Below are 17,904 nucleotides of genomic sequence, written 5' to 3'. Positions count from 1 at the left end.
AGCATGTGGGCCCAGGCACCCTACTTGATCATTTATACAGTGAGACACTTGTCTTCCCTTCAGAAAATGCCTGACTGAATGAACTCCATGCACTGATAGTGCCTTTGATCAATTTTTCATTGAGTTTACAAGCTCTCCTGTAGAGAACAATGCCAGACTTCCATGGAGCACAGAGGCACTGGTGTGACTAGGGTCCCTAGGGAAGGCATCACATGTCACCAGCAAGGAAAGAACTCCAGCTCTGCCTCCTCCACCCTCACTGCCCCAATGAAGACTGTCACACATGGGGACTCACCTGCTCCAACAGCTTTCAGAATGGCTTTCCAATGTGTGACACTGGACACCAACCACATGGACAAACATGGACACATGCAGTCCTCCAGCCTTGGGTGCGGCAATGGGCCTGGTAGACTTGCAGAGAGCCCTGACTATAGCTTCCTGAGTATAGCACCCACAGTGGAAGGGCTAAGGGTTTGCAGAGACCAGGAGAAAGAATGTGTCATAATGAAAACTCCGTTTAAAGTACTTTTTTATTGATTTCATTGAAAACAGAACAAGAAATGGTCTGAGCCAAAAGACTGCTCTTAAAACTGTCAAAAACATTTTAACAGAAAAAAATAAACATGACTGCATTATGAATGTTTTAGAAGAGTCACACAAAAAAAACCCACTGTCGCTGCACTAATTACAGTATTTAGAAAGGTATATGCCAAAAAAAAGTACATGACCTGCCAGGCCATCACACAAAAGGTGACGGCGAATTTATTCAACTACAAGACTAACATTTTAAAAAAGTTTTTCCTGCACTTTATTCTAAAATCATTTTGTTCTCTTTTTACAGTTGATAGTTTATTTTCACGTGGTGAGTAGAAACCACACCAGATTCAGCACCGTTGTCTGTGTTTTGTGTTTTTATTCTGTTTGTCCTAATGTTCCGTAATGGTAGAAAACCAACGAGTTTATTCATCATCATAGCATGTGGCTTAGAAATCAATAAAAGGTGCCTGCATCAACGGAACTGGCTGGGGCTGGTGCAGGGTCTGCTTGCATCCGCCAACCTGCTTCCTCGCAAAGAAACACCAGTAAGAGGCTTGATATATAGGGCTAGATATAGAATTTCTTTAAAAAGCAAACCCACATTTCATCAAAGTGAGTGGTGGGTCAGCCAACCTCTCCAAGGCTGTAAGGGAGCTAGTGTCTTCTGGTGGCACCTGGGAGCTAGTGCCAGCAACACAGGCTGTGGGCAGCAGGTCTAACGGAGCAGCTTGTAGGTGACGGTGGCCTTGGTGAGTGCCTTATAGGAGCCTGACCAGACAGTATACAAACAAACCTGGCAGTGGAGCAAGGGCCTCAGAGACCAGAAGGAGAAATGGGAAGCACTGCAGCGACAGAGCCACCACCAGGAACTCACAAGTTATGCAACATGGAGTCAGGTCTCTGAGGTGCAGGACCAGAAAAGTGCTCTGTCCCGAGCACTGGGCCAGCTGAACCGCCTCAGGCCCAGAACATTCCTGGGAGGTGTCCACACCTCCAGCTCCTCTTGGACATCTTGTGCAGATTTTCCTCTCTAAATTGCAGTCACCAAAATATGATTCTGAAGGTCCCGCTGGCCCCACTGGCAATTCATAGGGGGTCAGCAGCAGCTGCAGAGCTGGTATCCGGAAGGCCATTCTCCTGAGCCTCCTGGGCTGCACTGGCTTGCCGCTGGGCCAGGGCTGCGCTTGAGTGCCGACACTTGGGAGACCCACACCGGCAACTGAAGAGCTTGCCCTTGACGTCCCAAAAGCGTTCCCCGTAGTCGAACCTGGGGAAGTAGAACTCAGCACTTCTGTGTGTTGGACACAGGTGGCAGGTGAGACATCCCAAGTGCCCCTGAGCTGTCCCATCTGAGCCCAGAACCCACATGCTGAAAGCACATGCGTGGCTAGGAGGGCAGCAGCCACACCCGCCCAGCCAGGGTCACACTGTACATACCCCAGCTGCTCCCCAGCCTGGATCAGGCGGGTACTGAAGAAGGCGATCCTGGGAAACCGCAGGTCCTGGTGTGACATGAACACGCGCACAGGCACAAGGTTGGGCTCGCAGTGGTGGTTTATGAACCGGCTGACATTCCCATAAAACCGAGCATCAATGCAGTATACCTCTCCATCCTTTGGGGTGAAAAAGCAAAAGGGTCCATGATAGGCTGCAGCCAGTAAGCATTCCAAGACATGTTGTCCTTACCCTAGGAACCAGCACAGAAGTCTTGAAAATCCGGAGCTGAGCAGTGGCTCTGCCGGGATTGAAGAACTTCCTTCTGTGGCCCGGTGACAACTCAGCCTCAGCACTGCAGACTCTGTCACAGCTGAGGGTAGCCACAGGCCACGCTGCACTAAATCCTGCAGTACCAGAGGTGGGAGCACCACGGTAACAGGTTAACAAGTGTCCCTGTCCCATAACTGCCCAGACTCTGTGGTTGCTTCCCAGCAGTCAGGGACTGTAGGATCAAGATTTGTTGTGAGGGCTATGCTAACTCTTGAGCCATTTAAACGGTTGTCTCACAGAGCTCCTGTGTGTAACAAACTGCTGTGATATGAGGACTACGTCATAGCAAAGGAGGCCTTTGCTGCAGAGGGCAGGCCTGACGTGCAGAAAAGACCTGGAAACTGTCTTACTGACACCCAGGATGAAATGGGCATTTTGAGGCCTTCAGACTTGTCTGAGACTGGCCACACTGCACATCCAGAGCTTGTTGCTATAGGCCATCCCAAGCTATGGTACTTTGGTATGACTGTTACACAGTCAGAGTATAAGAGAGGAGAGTTAGAGAGGAAAGCCAGGTATGCTGGAATAACTGTATGAAGTATAAGGCCCAAACAAGAGCCTGCTCCCGACACCTGGGGACACCCTGTGAACTCACTCAGACTTCAGGCAAAGGTCAAACACAAACCAATAATGGGAAAGCCTGGGTCTGAGATGGGTATCTGACAACCTTCATGTGGTAACATCAAGACCTGTGGAGACAGAGTAGTGGATATGGACGTGGATGAATGTACTCCAGTAATATCCCTGAAGCACAGACACTATGAGAGAATTCAGTAACAACCACCCAGATCACAGACAGAGCAACCTATGTCCTGCATCTGCCTTAAAGACAATAATCTAAGAGACTTGTGTGACTCTGCTTGTGTGGTGATAGCCTAGGATAAGCCTAGCCTCTGAAGAAAACAGAAAAGCAGGCACCAACATGCTAAAGGTACTCAGAGCTGGGGAGTCCCCAGGAAAGAGTCTATACACTGACACCCCGGCTGACCTGGCCCTCACTGAAAGAAGACATCAGGCTGACTGTAAGCAACAGACACTTGGACAGAGACCAGAACTGCACATGAACAGCAGAGTTTGAGTCTGAAGCTAGGCTGAAAAAAAAAAATAAATAAAAAAGATCAGAAAACAACATGCCCACTTTGGGGGCAGGCCACGGCAACACAGTTAACATTAAGAACACAAATGAGGGACTGGAAAGATGGCTCAGAGGTTAAGAGCACTGCCTGTTCTTCCAGAGGTCCTGAGTTCAATTTTCAGCAACTGCGCATGGTGGTTCACAACCCTCTATAATGAGATCTGATGCCCTTCTGGTGTGCAGGCATACATGCAGACAGAACACTGTACATATTCTAAATAAATAAATCTTTAATCCTAGGAAGCAGAGGGAGATCACTCAGTTTGAGGCCAACCTGGTCTAAATAGTGAGTTCCAGGACAACCAGAGCTACATGAGACCCTGTCTCAAAATAAATAATAAACAAACAAGGAGGGAGGGAGGGAGGGAGGGAGGGAGAGAGGGAGGGAAAAGAGAAAAAGGGAGGAAGGGAGAGAGAGAGAAAGATAGATAGATAGATAGATAGATAGATAGATAGATAGATAGATAGATAGATAGATAGATTAAAAAAAAAGCCAGCTAGGTCTAGCCTGAGACAAAACAAAATGCTACATGGGGAATTCCAGAGTGCAATCATTACAGAGAAGTGCAAAGACTGGGCAAAGAAAAGGAAGTAACAGAAGAATCAAGTAGGATCTAATGAGGATCTACCGGCTTTTAACCCTCCTCTGCAGAAAGGAACAAGACAGGAGTACACCACTGAACAGAAGCACTCACTGAGAGAGAGGCCAACTGCAAAAGTAGCTAGCAGAGATGAAATCAACCTCAATGCCCCCAAAAGACTGAGAGAGACTCTATGTGCTGCTGACTTCTGTACTCCACTGGCAAGTGAGAAAGGCAGGCAAGAGAAACTACGCCACTTTCTGTATAAGCACAAAAGAAGTACTTTTATTTGTACAAATGGTCTTGTTCAGGTACAGGGAAACAGTACCATGACCAAATTGTCCATTTCCTTTTAAAGCTTCTTATTTGAAATCTTTATCCCACAGTGAGAGAATCAGTAGGACCAGGAGATGGGGCCTTAGGGAGGTGTCCACAGCTGAGGGTAAAGCCTATGTGGAATCAGTGCACTCACAAGAAAGACTCCAGAGAGTTCCTGCCTCACAGGGACACAGTGTGAAAGCACTGGCTATGAACCAAGAGATGGCCTTCACCAGCATGACAGCTGTGAGGAACAGGCTAAGTGGGTGTCAGTGTTAGTGACAGCAGCCAGAGAAAAATCCAATATCCGGTAACAGAACGCAGAACATGCAAAGAAGCACAATTATTCTGAGCAAGATTTTAATATAGTTTCTACTTTTAGAACACACAAGTCTTCTGCATAATGAAAAGTCTGATAAAATGCTTGGATAGCATGTATGAAATCCTGGGTCCAATCTTCCAGCACCCCAGTACAAACAAACAAACAAAACCCAGTCATTTTATTTTTGGGAGTTTTGATGCTTAAGGTAAAGGCACCTGCCATCGAACCCAGCAACCTGAGTTTGATCTGCAAGACCCACACGGTGAAAGGAGGGACCCGACTCCTGCACTTGTCCTCCAACCTCTACGTATGTCACCAACACAACAGTCTGAGAGAGAGAGAGCTTGGGAGAAGATTTGACTCTGTGAGCCCAGACTGCCTTCAGCACAGGTGCCGAGACGGCAGAGACACACGCACTGCCACGCCTGAAAGAACACAACTCTGAAAGTTCCAAATCTGAATTCACTAAGACATTAACACAACTGCACAGAAAGACGACTACAACACTCCAAGTCCTCAGCAGCGTATATCCTAAGGAGCAAACAACGGCAGAAGGCAGGACATGCCCCCAGCAGCTGTGCTGTGTGTATGGTCCTCACGTCAGCAAGGCTACTCTGAAACAGACTTTCAAGAACCAAGACCCAATCTATAGGTGAGGTCAGGGCAGCCCTCAACCTGAGCAAAGAAGTGACCACCTATGGCCATGTGTCAAACTGGTGACTCCAACTATGACTCCATAGTTAAACACAAGTTTCAGCATCTTGGCTAGGTGTGGTGGCACTTTTAATCCCAGCCCTTAGAAGGCAGAGAAGAATGAAGAATCTATGAGTTCTAGGACATCCTGGTCTACAACATGAGTTCCAGACCAGACAAGGCTACAGAGTCAGACCTTGTCTCAAGGGGGGGGGGGGGGGAGACAAAAGTGGGCTTAGAGATATTTGCTAAGTGGTTATGAGCAATGGATGCTCTTTCCAGTGGACCTGGGTTGATTCCCAGCTTCCATACAGCAGTTCACAACCAAAAGCAACTCCAGTTCCAAGGGATCTGGTGCCCTCTTCTGATCTCCAAAGGCACTAGGCACACACATGGTGCACACACAGGCAAATACTCATGCATATAATTTTTAGAAAAAATAAAGAAATGAATACCTAGCAGATATTGTTCTATGAAATCTATTCTCATAAAGGACACAGGAGTCCCATTAGAAAAATGAGACTGCAAGTGTGAGGCTAGGTTGGACACAGGAAAGGTAATTGTGCCAGAAAACAGCAAGACAGGTAAGAGGCAGTAAGTCTGTGGGACCTAAAACAAGAGCAATGTGCACATCAGAGAGAAGCTGATCAAAACAATCCAAGCATATTAAAAAAAAAAAAAAAAAAAAAAAAAAAAAAAAAAAAAAAGACAGACAAAGGGTGATAAGTACACACCAGTAATTCCAGCACTTGGAAGGCAGCAGCAGGAAGATGGCCACAAGTTCAAGACCAACCTAATCTAGACAGTAAAATCCTATCTCAAAACACACAAAGGGGAAAAAAATGAAAAACAAATTTCCTTTACATCTGGCAATTTTTCACATCTGCCTCATTCTAGAAATAGGCAGACACAGGGTCAGGACAGAGTATCTGCCTTCTCCCAAGGAGGAGCTGATGGCTGGAGATAGGTGGGGAGATGTATTTGTTTTCCTTAAAAAAAAAAAAATTCTGGGCTGTGGAGTTAGCTCTGTGAGTGAAGTGCCACACACCAAGAATCCAAGGTGAGATCTCAACACCCATGCAAAAGCAAGGTGACATGCCACTGTGTCAACAACCCACCTAGCCAAATCAAGAACTAAGGGAGAAAGCAACATGACACCTGATGCCAACATTTGGCCTCTCTCCACCCCCCACACCCCCCAGCTCCCCCACACTCACATACCCCCAAATAAAAATTTCCTTAAATGAATGTGAACAGTATGACAGAAGTCCCTGGTGGCATAGAGATGTCAGACAAAAGGGGAACAGCCAAGGCTCACAGGTACTACCAACTTCCATTAAGAACACAGGTAGAGCCGGGCGGTGGTGGCGCACGCCTTTAATCCCAGCACTCGGGAGGCAGAGCCAGGCGGATCTCTGTGAGTTCGAGGCCAGCCTGGGCTACCAAGTGAGTTCCAGGAAAGGCGCAAAGCTACACAGAGAAACCCTGTCTCGAAAAACCAAAAAAAAAAGAACACAGGTAGAAAGAATATGGTGCCGCCAGCACAGGTGTTACTGGGCCTCATGAAACAAGTATAGTAACACCTGGGGACAGACATGTCCAGATGGCAGGACCTCTGCCAGGTAATAACCAGTGTCTTCAACAGAAGAGATGGGAGGCCCTGGGAGTGCTGCTTTCCTTGGATGCAGAAGGTGTGAGCACAGCCCTGACTGGCTCTGGGAACCCACTCAGTGCAAAGTACTTGGAAAAATTGGGGGACTGTGTGAGAAAGCTGGCACCAGATCACAGCCACCTTATACATGGTTGGGTGTGATGGCAACGCCTCAGCTGTTCATGAGAGTGGAACCAAAAAGATACACACTAGTGGAGTGGAGTAAGATTGTACATTTAACATTGGATGGGTGGATGGAAGGAAGAAAGGAAGGAAGGAAGGAAGGGAAAAAAGAAATTAAGCAGGACATGCTGACTCTGGTGGCAGCATGGGCCCCTACCTCTGGTCACTGTCACTGTTCTGTAGGTCAGAACATTCCCACAGTACACATCAAAAAAGCTGCCGTGACTACAGGAAGCAAAATATCCAAAGAAATGGCAGCCAAGCAATTACTCTTTTTCCTTGTCCGTCCTTTCTTTTATCATCTAGATGAAAGACTTCTTTAAAATTAGAAAAGGGCAGCCAGGTGGTGGTGGTGCACTCCTTTAATCCCAGCACTCGGAAGGCTGAGCCAGGAGGATCTCTGTGAGTTCAAGGCCAGCCTGGTCTACAGAGCGAGATCCGGGACAGGCACCAAAACTACACAGAGAAACCCTGTCTTGAAAAACAAAAAAGAAACAACAACAACAACAACAACGGTCAACAGAGAAAATTAAATCCAGGAACACCTGTGTGAGGAAAGGCGACAGCACGGGTGAGCACATGCAGGTGGCGGGCAGGTGAGAGGAGGGAGCAATACTACAACACAAACTAGGAGAGAATGTGGGACAGGGAGGATATGCCTGCCCAGCAGCAAGAGGAGCCTGGATATTTCCAAGCAGTCCAACAGGGGCTACTGTAGTTACCACAGCCTGTTCCCTGCTGCACAGAGTCATTTTCGTCCACTGGGGTTTTGAACCACCTCACAGAGCACAAACCATCCACAGAAGCCAAGAGGGGAGGGTACTTCCCACAGGGGCCTGGCTAGTGTCTCAAGGTGCCAGAGAGGCCGACTGTGAGCCTGTGGGTCTATGGCCCTAGGCAGGACTCCGGAAGCTACTATTTGCATCTAGAGATATTTCTGTCCAGAACTACAAGCCTAGACATGACTAGTGCCATACTTTAAACTGATCCTTCCATCTGGAAAAGCTTCTAACTTGTACCAAATACTCCTAGGGTGGAAGCTGTGGTCACCCCTCATAAGCACATTGTTGTTGCTCAAAGGATGAACCTTGGCATGCCCCAGAGAACTTGTGCAACTGTCCAGTGTATACTCACTGACCCAGAACCCCAGAGGCTGTCCCCAAGTTGGAGAGCCTTGAATGCACCACTGTTGGGCTTCTCAGGAACTGTCCTGAACACTTACCCCTGCCTAGATTCTTTAGTGCAAAATGAAGGATGAGGCCACTGAAGCATGTTAGGTCACTGACCAGAACCCAGCTTAGAAACTCACAGAGGGCTGCTCTCAGGCCTTCAACTCTGCCCTTGGAGTAAGCAATTTCCCATGCCTAACTTCATGGCAGTGCTGTTAATGCCCACCTTTTCCAGAACAAGGACAGTGTGGAGCTGCCATACCTTCTTTGAATGGGCGTCATCCAGACCAATTCTCCTGCTCAGAGCCTGTCAGAGTCCTCAAGGAATTTCCAAGTCCCTTTTATGTACCTGAAGTTTGTCTCGAGTTTCTTTGATCTGGACACATAGACCTCAGCATGATCACAGGACATAGTGCACATGAAAGGAAATCAGGAATCCTGTGCCCAGGGGTCTGAATGAGGCAAGAAGATACATGGGGATAGGTTCTGTTCAGGGGACAGTAAATGTGATCACCAACATGGTGCTCATCAGGTGGACCTACTATGGGGTTTGGTCTGAGCAGGTATAGGAACCAGAAGGTCTTGGCATATTTACAGCTTTGCTGTCCTCTGAATGAACAAAAGGAACCACCGATACAGTATCATTTAAGATACAGGAATGCAATGTCAGGAGTTGATGAGGATGGCCGCACACCAGGAGTGGTAAGGGAGACAACACAGGAAGTGATGAAAGGACAGGGGAAAGGCCGGTACTCTCTCTGTCCTGGCCACTGGCCTCATCCTACAGCCAAGGAGTGATAGGGATGACTCTCTTAAGAAGTCTTGACAGCGTGCGAGTGTTCACAAGACTCCTATACTAACATCTCCTGGTAGGGAAGGGAAGTGGTTCCCCTCTAAGAGGGTATTCAAGGGACAAAAGGCAAAAATTACACATCCTGAAAAGGGCAAATGAGACTATCTTTATTCATACAGCACATAATTGCATATGCAACAACTCCTAATCAATAATCTATAAAAGGTACCAAAATTAAAAGGTGAATATGGCAAGGCCAACCAAAAAACCCAGCCACTTTTAAGTACTACCCATAATCAGCTGAGAAATGAAATGAAAAGCAATACCAATTTATTTTTTTTGTTGTTGTTGTTGTTTGTTTTTCAAAACAGGGTCTCTCGGTGTAGCTTTGCACCTTTCCTGGAACTCACTCTGTAGCCCAGGTTGGCCTCGAACTCACAGAGATCCGCCTGGCTCTGCCTCCCCGAGTGCTGGGATTAAAGGCGTGCGCCACCACTGCCCAGCAGCAATACCGTTTTAACAACCATGTATAATAAATAAGATCTGCTTACTGAACAGGGAGGCTCTGCAAAGAGAGAAAAGACCTAGTGGCTCTGGACACCACAGCTGCAGTGTCACATACCGGAGTAGACCAGAACTGATCTAACTCCCAGCCAAGACTGCAGAGCTGCTGGTCATGCAGACACCGTGACTGACTCTCAGAACTAACACACACAGGAAAAGGGACAGTCTGAGAACTGATACCACCTGCACAAGTTAAACTTTCCACCAAGAGGATGTCACTGGTTTACGAGTCAGAAATCAGACAAGGAACAAAACATGCTTCAGACACAGCAGCACATGAGTGAGAAACTGTGTCTTGGCCAACAGTGCCTAAATGACTACAAATCCTCACAGACAGACACAAACCCAGCTCTCACCTTAGACCACTCACCAAGGTACAGATGCAAACAAAGTTTCTATAGAATAAAGACATGGGAGAAAAGCTTCCTGATCTTAGGGGAGACAGAGATTCCTCAGGGCTGAACGGACTGAACATTAAAAACATTGGCTGGAGAGATGGTTTGGCAGTTAAAGAGCATTGGCTGCTCTTCCAGTGGACCTGAGATGCCAGTACCTACATGGTAGCTTACAAACATCTGTAACTCCAGTTTCAGGAGATCTGATTCCCTCTCTAGCCTCTGTGGGAACCAGGCACACACATGATGAACAGGCATACATGTAGACAAAATATATCATACACATAAAAATGAAGTAAAACAAAAATTATTTTTAAAAAATAAATCTGGTAGGAACTAGGGAGATGGCTCAGTGGGCAAAGAGCTTGCTGTGCAAACACAAGGAAGTATGTTCAGAACGCCAGCACACAGGTAAAAAACTGAGTGGGGCAGTACACACCTGAAATCGTGGAAAAAGATCTCAGGGATCTGCTGGCCAGCTAGCCTAGCCAATCAGTGAGCTACAGTTCAGTAAAAGATCCAGTCTAAAAAAATAAGGTAGAACATACATGATGTATACACGTTTAAGCTCAGAATTCAGGAGGCACAGGGAAGCAAATCTCTATGAGTCTGAGGCTAATCTCTACGGTCTACGTAGCAAGCTCTAGGCTAGCCAGGGCTACAAAGTGAGACTGTACTAAAAACAGCCAACAATGCCAGGCTTGGTGGTTCATGCCTTTAGTCCTAGCACTCAGGAAGCAGAGGCAGGCAGAACTCTGTGAGTTCCAGGACAGCCTGGGCTGTTTCACAAAGAAACCTTGGCTCAAAATAATAATAATAATAATAATAATAATAATAATAATAATAATAATAACAACAACAACAACAACAACAACAACAACAGCAATAGCAAGTCCACAGAAGATATAAGGATATCTAAGAGACACAAAAGAAGTAACTCAATATTATCAATCATTAAGGAATTGCAAATTAAAATTATAGTACATAAATCAAGCATAGTGGTTCATGCCTGGTATCCCAGCTCTTGGATGGTTGAAACAGGAAGAAATTCAAGATCACCCTGGCCTGCATAGAGAGAACCAGAATGGATGGACAGATCAGAAGATACATGAAATAGTGTCTGGAGCCAACATGGTTACTATTACCTGTAATCTGAGCACAGGGACGCTGAGGCAGGAGGATCAGTCACTACAAGTTTGAGGCAAGCCTGGTCTACATTACAAGTTCCAGACCAGAACTACATAGTGAAACCTATCTCAAAAAAACAAAAATAAATAAATATACTTAGAACATGTGTGTGCATATAAAAAAAAATTAAATAAAACAGTGTTGGGCCAATGAAATGACTCAGTGGTTAAAGACACTTGCTGCCAAGCCTAACAAACCAACCTGAGTTTGATCCCTAGACCTACGAGGTAAAAGAAAGGCTGACTTCTGCAAACTGAATATACGTGTATACACACACACACACCCAAAAAATACCAAAACACCCATTTTTTTTTTCCAAAGTGGCTCCTTTGAAACCTCTTTGGAAAACTGGTAGTTTCTTTTAAAATTACACATCTTTATCACGTTGTAAGTTGCATCAAATAATATGGTAAGATCACAGCTGCCAAAAGTGACTGTCGACTCAGTGCAGTGCTCATCAGATGCCAGTACAAGGTTCTGGAGACTCTGCCTGGCTGATTTTGAAACTGGTCCAAGGTAAGAGGCATGAAGTACAGTAACTGAGACTCAGCAGGAGGAAGCCCAGGCGTCGAGGACACTTCACTGCTGAGCGCTGGTAAAGGGACACGAGTGCCAACATCAATTCAACACACAGAACTCAACCCATGCGGCTCCAAATCTGAAGGCAAAACAATTTCTGGAAATAATTTGTGTTTTACAAAAACATAAGTAAGGGCTACAAAAGTCCACAGAGTATATAACTGAAAGACTGGTAACATACTACCAAAAAAAAAAAAAATCTCTCATTGAAGAAGGAAGGGAGGGATGGTGTGTAGCAGGACATGTGTCCACACCAACACGAGGGGACTCTCATCATCAGCCCTGCATGGTTTTACACACACAAGCACACAGGAAGACAAAAGCTATCTCAATCCAGGAATGGGTGCACTGCTCATATAAAGACACTCTTGAGCCTGAGAAACATGTTTGTTTTTTGTTTGTGGGGTGTTTTGGTTTTTTTGTTTTGTTTCTAAAATTATTCCAAGCTGACCTAAAACTAGACAAGGAGTCGAGCTGAACCTCTAGCATGTGCCATCACACCTGGTTTTTGTGGGGGTTTTGGTGGTTTCCTTCCACCCCCCACCCCACCCCCATGAGGATGGGTATTTTCCTACATGCACGTCTGTGCATCATATGAGTACCTGGAGCCCATGGAGGCCAGAGGGCATCAGATCCCCTGGGACTAAAGTTAGAGTTTTGAGTTGCCATATGCATGCTGGGAATTGACCCCAAGTCCTCTGGAGTATCGAGCACTGCTTTTAACTCTGTGCCATCTTTCTAATCCCCACATCTGGCTATAATTTATAACTGGCTTCACAAATGCTACCTTCTTGGGCGACTTCAAGAGTAAAGAGTCTCTGGGGATAATATTGATGCCGTGATTGGTTAGCTACATTAGAGATTAGCACCTTTCCACTGGCCCCAGAAGCCATTGGAAACCCTAACTCCTTGAGCAGACCAAGCTTGGCCCTCTATTCTCTCCCAATATAGGATGTTAATACCCTGAGGTCAATGGAAACACAAAGGACACCCCCATTGCCAGCATTTCTGGATCCCTTGCTGCTTCCCATATGACTCCATAAGCTGCTCCCTATTGCTTGGTCTCAGAGGAGCAGCCTGGGAACTGGAACACACAGTGAGGTATCCCAGGGAGCTCCTCTCTTGAGGTAGGTGTCTTGCTATAGCAGCACAGAGTTCTCCCAAGTTAGGTGCCTATGACTTGAACACCAAAATGAGCCCAGAACTATGTGGTAAAACCTAACAGATCTGCAATGAGCCTATACCCACCAGCAGCAGGGTACTCATCAGAGTGACTCTAGGGCTAGCCTACCTGTGCCAGACACTTTCCAGAATCTACCAAAACTAACTATCCAAGTTTGACATTTTGCAGTCATTTGCTCATATGCTTTGGCCGTTCACAACAATTTACCTTATTGTCAAGATCAAAGAGGTAAGAGTCCTCTTCCCGAACATCAGCTTCAGAGTCTGAAATCAGCTCCCCTACGTATCTGTAGTGAGAAAAGGGAAGACCCACCTCACCTCTGTGCCCTCAGACAAGGAACAGTGCCAAGGAAAGCAAGGATGCAGACCTGGGACACTCTGAAACAGTTCTATGGGCTAAGCTGGGATCTGGAACTGGCCCCACGCACCTGCAGTACAGGTGAGGACCAAGAATGGCTTACCAAAGATACTAGAACTGTGCAGGATTCTTGAAGCTAACACCTTTAGTGAGTGAGGTAGGAAATCTGAGTACAACTCTAGGGCTAGCAGCCACAGTCTGGCATCTAGAGCCTGCTGGAGCAATCAATACCTCCACTGCCTTACATGCATGACAGTGAATCATATGCTCCCAGGGGCGTCTTAGAGCACAAACATGTATGAGGAATACCAGAAGTGAAAAAAAAAAAAAAAAAAACAAAACACAAAGTTATCAACAGAGCTGTGGGGCTCAGGGGACCCACTTACTCGCAGACAAAGGTGCCCAGTGGGATATCCTGGAGGGACCGCACACCCCAGCCCATGTCCTGTGTCCGATAAAGCTGCAGCCTTGCCCTGGAAAACAGGTAGAGGGGAGGTGGACATGTACCTGATGGTCAGCAAACCAGCTTGTATCCATTCTGAAATGAGTGAGATGAGCAAATAGAGAAAAATGATGCAGGTTCCAGATCAAGAACTATTACAGCTCTGCAAGTGACTAAGAGCAGTTCCAGTCACCTGAGAGACCCAGTCCCACACACACACAGGAAGCCGAGACCCAGGACTCAGACTGTCAAAGCACAAATGGAGGAGGCCTGGCTCTCCTCAACTGTAGGGCTCAATCTGTGAGGTGGCAGTGAAGACTATGGTATTCACCCTACAAGTGCTTCTCTAGAACCCGGACTGCTGCCATCGTTTACTTAGGGAGTGTGCCAGCAGCAAGCAGCCAGGCAGGCTCCTAGAGGCAAAGCAGGCTCCAGGGAGACCATGCTTCAAGACACTCTCAGATCACGCCCATCCGGTTGGCCCATCTGTAAATATGGTGAAGAGGGAACAGAAGACAACTGTGTGCACTCTGTCCTTGGTGTGCTTAGAACCTGATTCTCGCTGTGACACAGGAAAGCAGTGGGGACCAAGGAAGGACCCAGCAGTCTGAGAAAAGCCATCCAACACCACCATTCTCAATGTTAGCTGGCTTTCTCTAACACTGAACCGAAGAGGCTCTAAAACCAAATGAAAGAAGTCTACTCATATCTGAGCCAGTCTAGCTCAGCTGGTTGTACACACACACACACACACACACACACACACACGCGCGTCTTCCCCAGCCATTGGCTCCACTCACAAATATACATGATCCTGGCCCAGTGTGACCTAATGCATCGACACCCCTCACCTGAGACCATTCTGCACCACGCGGTTGCGGCAGTTCCTCCAGCACGAGCAGGCATGATTGCACTCAAAGATCAAGGGTGGTTCTGCCATGTTAAACTCAGGCAGGAGTCGGCCATCCTATTGACAGATGGCCACAAGGGCCAGCAGATGTCAACCAGCATCCTTTTAAAATGAACTTTAATAACATTTTCACAAAGTGCCTGGTCTGGCCTCAAATATACATAAACACAGTGGTGTATGGACAAACTTTAACAGCTGGGGGAACAACAGGGTCAGGCTCCACATCTGTGGTTTGAATAGAAATTTCACCAGGTATGATACAGGTTTGAGGGTCTCTTGGGGAAAATCACCCTGGTTCCTGCCTGGCTATGCTGTTCCCCTACCCCCCCCCCCCCCCCCCCCCCCCCCGCCCTGTCTCCAGTAGTTAGGACCTTCTGGCTGCTCCTACAGAACCCAGCCACATACCCTCTCCCTTTCTTCAACTCAAATCTACCTACAGGTGACACATCAGGACCACGTGCAATTCTGAGACTTTGGGGGTCTTCTGCACAACTAGGACTTTGATCAGAATGCTCCTAAGCTAAGCCCAGCATGAGCCATACTCTAAAGATAACTCATACCTGCCAGCCCCGCTCCTCACCCTAAGCACGCCCATCCCCATGACCTCTCCTCTTCCAAACCAAGAACACGATGCTCCCCCCCTTCGCAGTCTCCTTTCACTTCACTCAGGACATCCTAGCACCCACAACCTCTGAACTGAAGTGAAGACTATGCACTTCCCTCCCCGAACACTCTGTCCTTGAGCGGCATCCTGGCCTCAAGGCCCCTGTCTTAGTGTACCCTCCCACTAGCAATGCCAGTCACTTGGAAGCCTGTGACCCTCCCCTCAGGCCACTGAGTCTAGGGATACTCCATCTAGCCTAGCCCTGGAGTAGTCTTTCTACCAAGCATCTATCTCTTTGGACACTTGTATATGACAGAGTTCACCAAACAAAAACAACACCGAAGTTTCCTCTTATGGCTATACAAGAACAGCCACTGTACCACTGTGTAGGGAGTCACAAAGGACATGGACTCCAGCCTTAGGACTCTGGGAAACTACACCTTAGCCCCACAATCTGCTTGGAAGAGCCCTTCACTTTCAGCCTGTCACCTCCTCCTACTTGTTTTCTACAACCAGCTCACCTCCAACTGTCCCGAAGTCACTAGGACACCTGAGAATCGGGAAACATGTTCATAGACTCACTTTCACAGAACTTACCACATAAGCACATGTGCAGCAAATGTGCTTCCTCACCTTATCATACCAGCAGCGCATGCTGAGCTGGCCACACATGCAGGTGCTAGAGGAGCAGTCATCTACGCATACGCAGTACTGGGAACAGAGTATACAGCATGTCAGACAGGCACCACAGTCCTGCTCCCCTCCTCCTCCCTCCTTGCAATCACCCCCAAATGCTCTGGAAAATCTCAATTGCCTTTAACTGCCATAGGCTCTCTTAGGAGCAAGATAGAAAGCTTGGGACATACTGAGGAAAACGTACCATGGCAGGGAGCAGGTAGAGTTTAGACAGGGGCAGCCTGCAGGGGGGCTAAAAAGCCTGCTGCACTCAAGGCCAGGAAAGATGAGGGACAGACTCTCACAAGCAAGCAAGGCTTATACAGCTCATCTTGTGAGAATTAGGTGACTCCCATAAGCACAACCATAAGGATAATCCTTTCAAATAGGTCCAATTTCAGCCAAGAGAGTCAGGTGGGAAAGTTGTTTGTTGGGCGGTAGCTGCTAGGACTGAGGGGCATGAAGTGGTCACTTCTTAGACCTGCATGGCCCCTCTTATTCACACTCAAGGACCAGTGATCAATCAGGGAACACTTAGGGCCTTCAGGAGGCCTTCAAAGTATGCTGAGAGAACCAGTGACACGCCTGACTCGGAACTTGAAATTGTATATCTCTTCCGTCTCTTTTCTGGGAGGCAAGTGCAGAGAGAACGGGATCTCCTGGGAAGCTGCCACGGGCCTTCTTCCAGAATGGTGCTAAGTCCTAGGACCCAGTTCTGGGGACCTGCCACCCCTTCTTCCCACCAACCTGCAAATGAGTGATGTTCCTGTCAATGTTCATGGGGGACGTCACGCAGTTCTGGGAGACGTACTTATAGTTGGTGGGACATAACTCACTATCCACAGCATTGACACAGGGAATGGGAATGCGTTCATACCCTCGAGCAATGTCTCTGCACAGGAAAAGGGAGACGTTACTTCTGCTGTTTCCGAGTCTGCCTCACGGGAGACACAGGAGACAAGCAGGGCCCACACTAGGCTGGCTCCTTGGAGCTGGGCTGCAGAGCCATTTGCCCCCGCCTCTTCAGTCTGCCAGAGTCCTCTCAGTCTTAGAACCTTCTCACCTGCTCACCGTCTTCTCAACAGCAACAGGCTTGTCAGGGGCCGAGTCCCGAAGCGCTTTGCTCATCTGCAGAGCGCTCCACACCTGGGAGTTGAGGCTTGCACACTGCAAAGGAGTCTCTCCTTCCTTGTTTTTCAAAGTCACATCTGAATCCCGAGAAAGAAAGAGGCTAAAAGGGAAAATGTAACCAACAAACATCCAGATCTGAATTTAGAAAAAACACAGTTAAGACACGTTAAATGACTAGCACTCAACTTACTAGTTCAGTGACTCTGGAACAAAGCCATGCCTCCCAGGAGTATATCTGCTCCCGGCCATATTTACAATAAGGCATCAGTTTTCTCATCTGAACTTATGTATAGGAGCTAAGAATGCTTATTTAATTTTTCTTAGATTTTGCTTTCAAATGTGCCCTTAAAGACAAAGGGAAATGATGATGGAGAAAAGGTGTTTGGGGTATGCAGAAGGCCAGCATGGCACATCTGCCTGATGAGGGTAAGCACAGTTGCCACACTGGGGCTAGAGCGCATGGATTGCCACATCCAGGCCAGAGACTTGCAAGTGCCACAAGACCATTTCATTTCTCATTTCCAGGTGACATAGAGGAGCTACCTACTAATCAGAGCAGTCACTGCCCTCCTTCTCCTTCTAAAGAAACATAGCAGAGATGCTACACCAGGCAGACCACTGCTGCTATGGGAAAGAATTGTGAAGGGCCTGCTTAAAAGGGCCCAACTTCCTGTATTTCCACGCCAAGAGGAGAGTACCAAGAGCACCCAGTTCCTGATGGAAGCTG

General features: G+C 47.3%; 1 protein-coding gene across 8 annotated transcripts in view; it reads right to left on the bottom strand.

The window, feature by feature from the left end:
- Window positions 1-512: 512 nt before the first annotated feature.
- The window catches only part of Ehmt1 (euchromatic histone lysine methyltransferase 1), a 172,912-nt gene continuing 155,520 nt past the window's right edge, over window positions 513-17,904 (bottom strand). For all 8 annotated transcript variants that reach the window (XM_052725925.1, XM_052725930.1, XM_052725929.1 and 5 more), the window contains 8 exons: window positions 17,110-17,277; window positions 16,794-16,938; window positions 16,005-16,082; window positions 14,709-14,824; window positions 13,802-13,888; window positions 13,266-13,344; window positions 1,975-2,150; window positions 513-1,804 (listed from right to left, as the gene is read on the bottom strand). In XM_052725925.1, coding sequence (XP_052581885.1) covers window positions 1,624-1,804; window positions 1,975-2,150; window positions 13,266-13,344; window positions 13,802-13,888; window positions 14,709-14,824; window positions 16,005-16,082; window positions 16,794-16,938; window positions 17,110-17,277 — 1,030 coding nt within the window. In that variant the 3' untranslated portion in view covers window positions 513-1,623. The remainder of the gene's footprint in view (window positions 1,805-1,974; window positions 2,151-13,265; window positions 13,345-13,801; window positions 13,889-14,708; window positions 14,825-16,004; window positions 16,083-16,793; window positions 16,939-17,109; window positions 17,278-17,904) is intronic.

Source organism: Peromyscus californicus, unplaced genomic scaffold (assembly GCF_007827085.1).
Source record: "Peromyscus californicus insignis strain IS unplaced genomic scaffold, ASM782708v3 Scaffold_7__1_contigs__length_154581171, whole genome shotgun sequence".
Classification (NCBI taxonomy): Eukaryota; Metazoa; Chordata; class Mammalia; order Rodentia; family Cricetidae; genus Peromyscus; species Peromyscus californicus.
The sequence above is the reverse complement of the archived record's forward strand: the minus strand, read 5'-3'. Positions and strand labels throughout refer to the sequence as shown.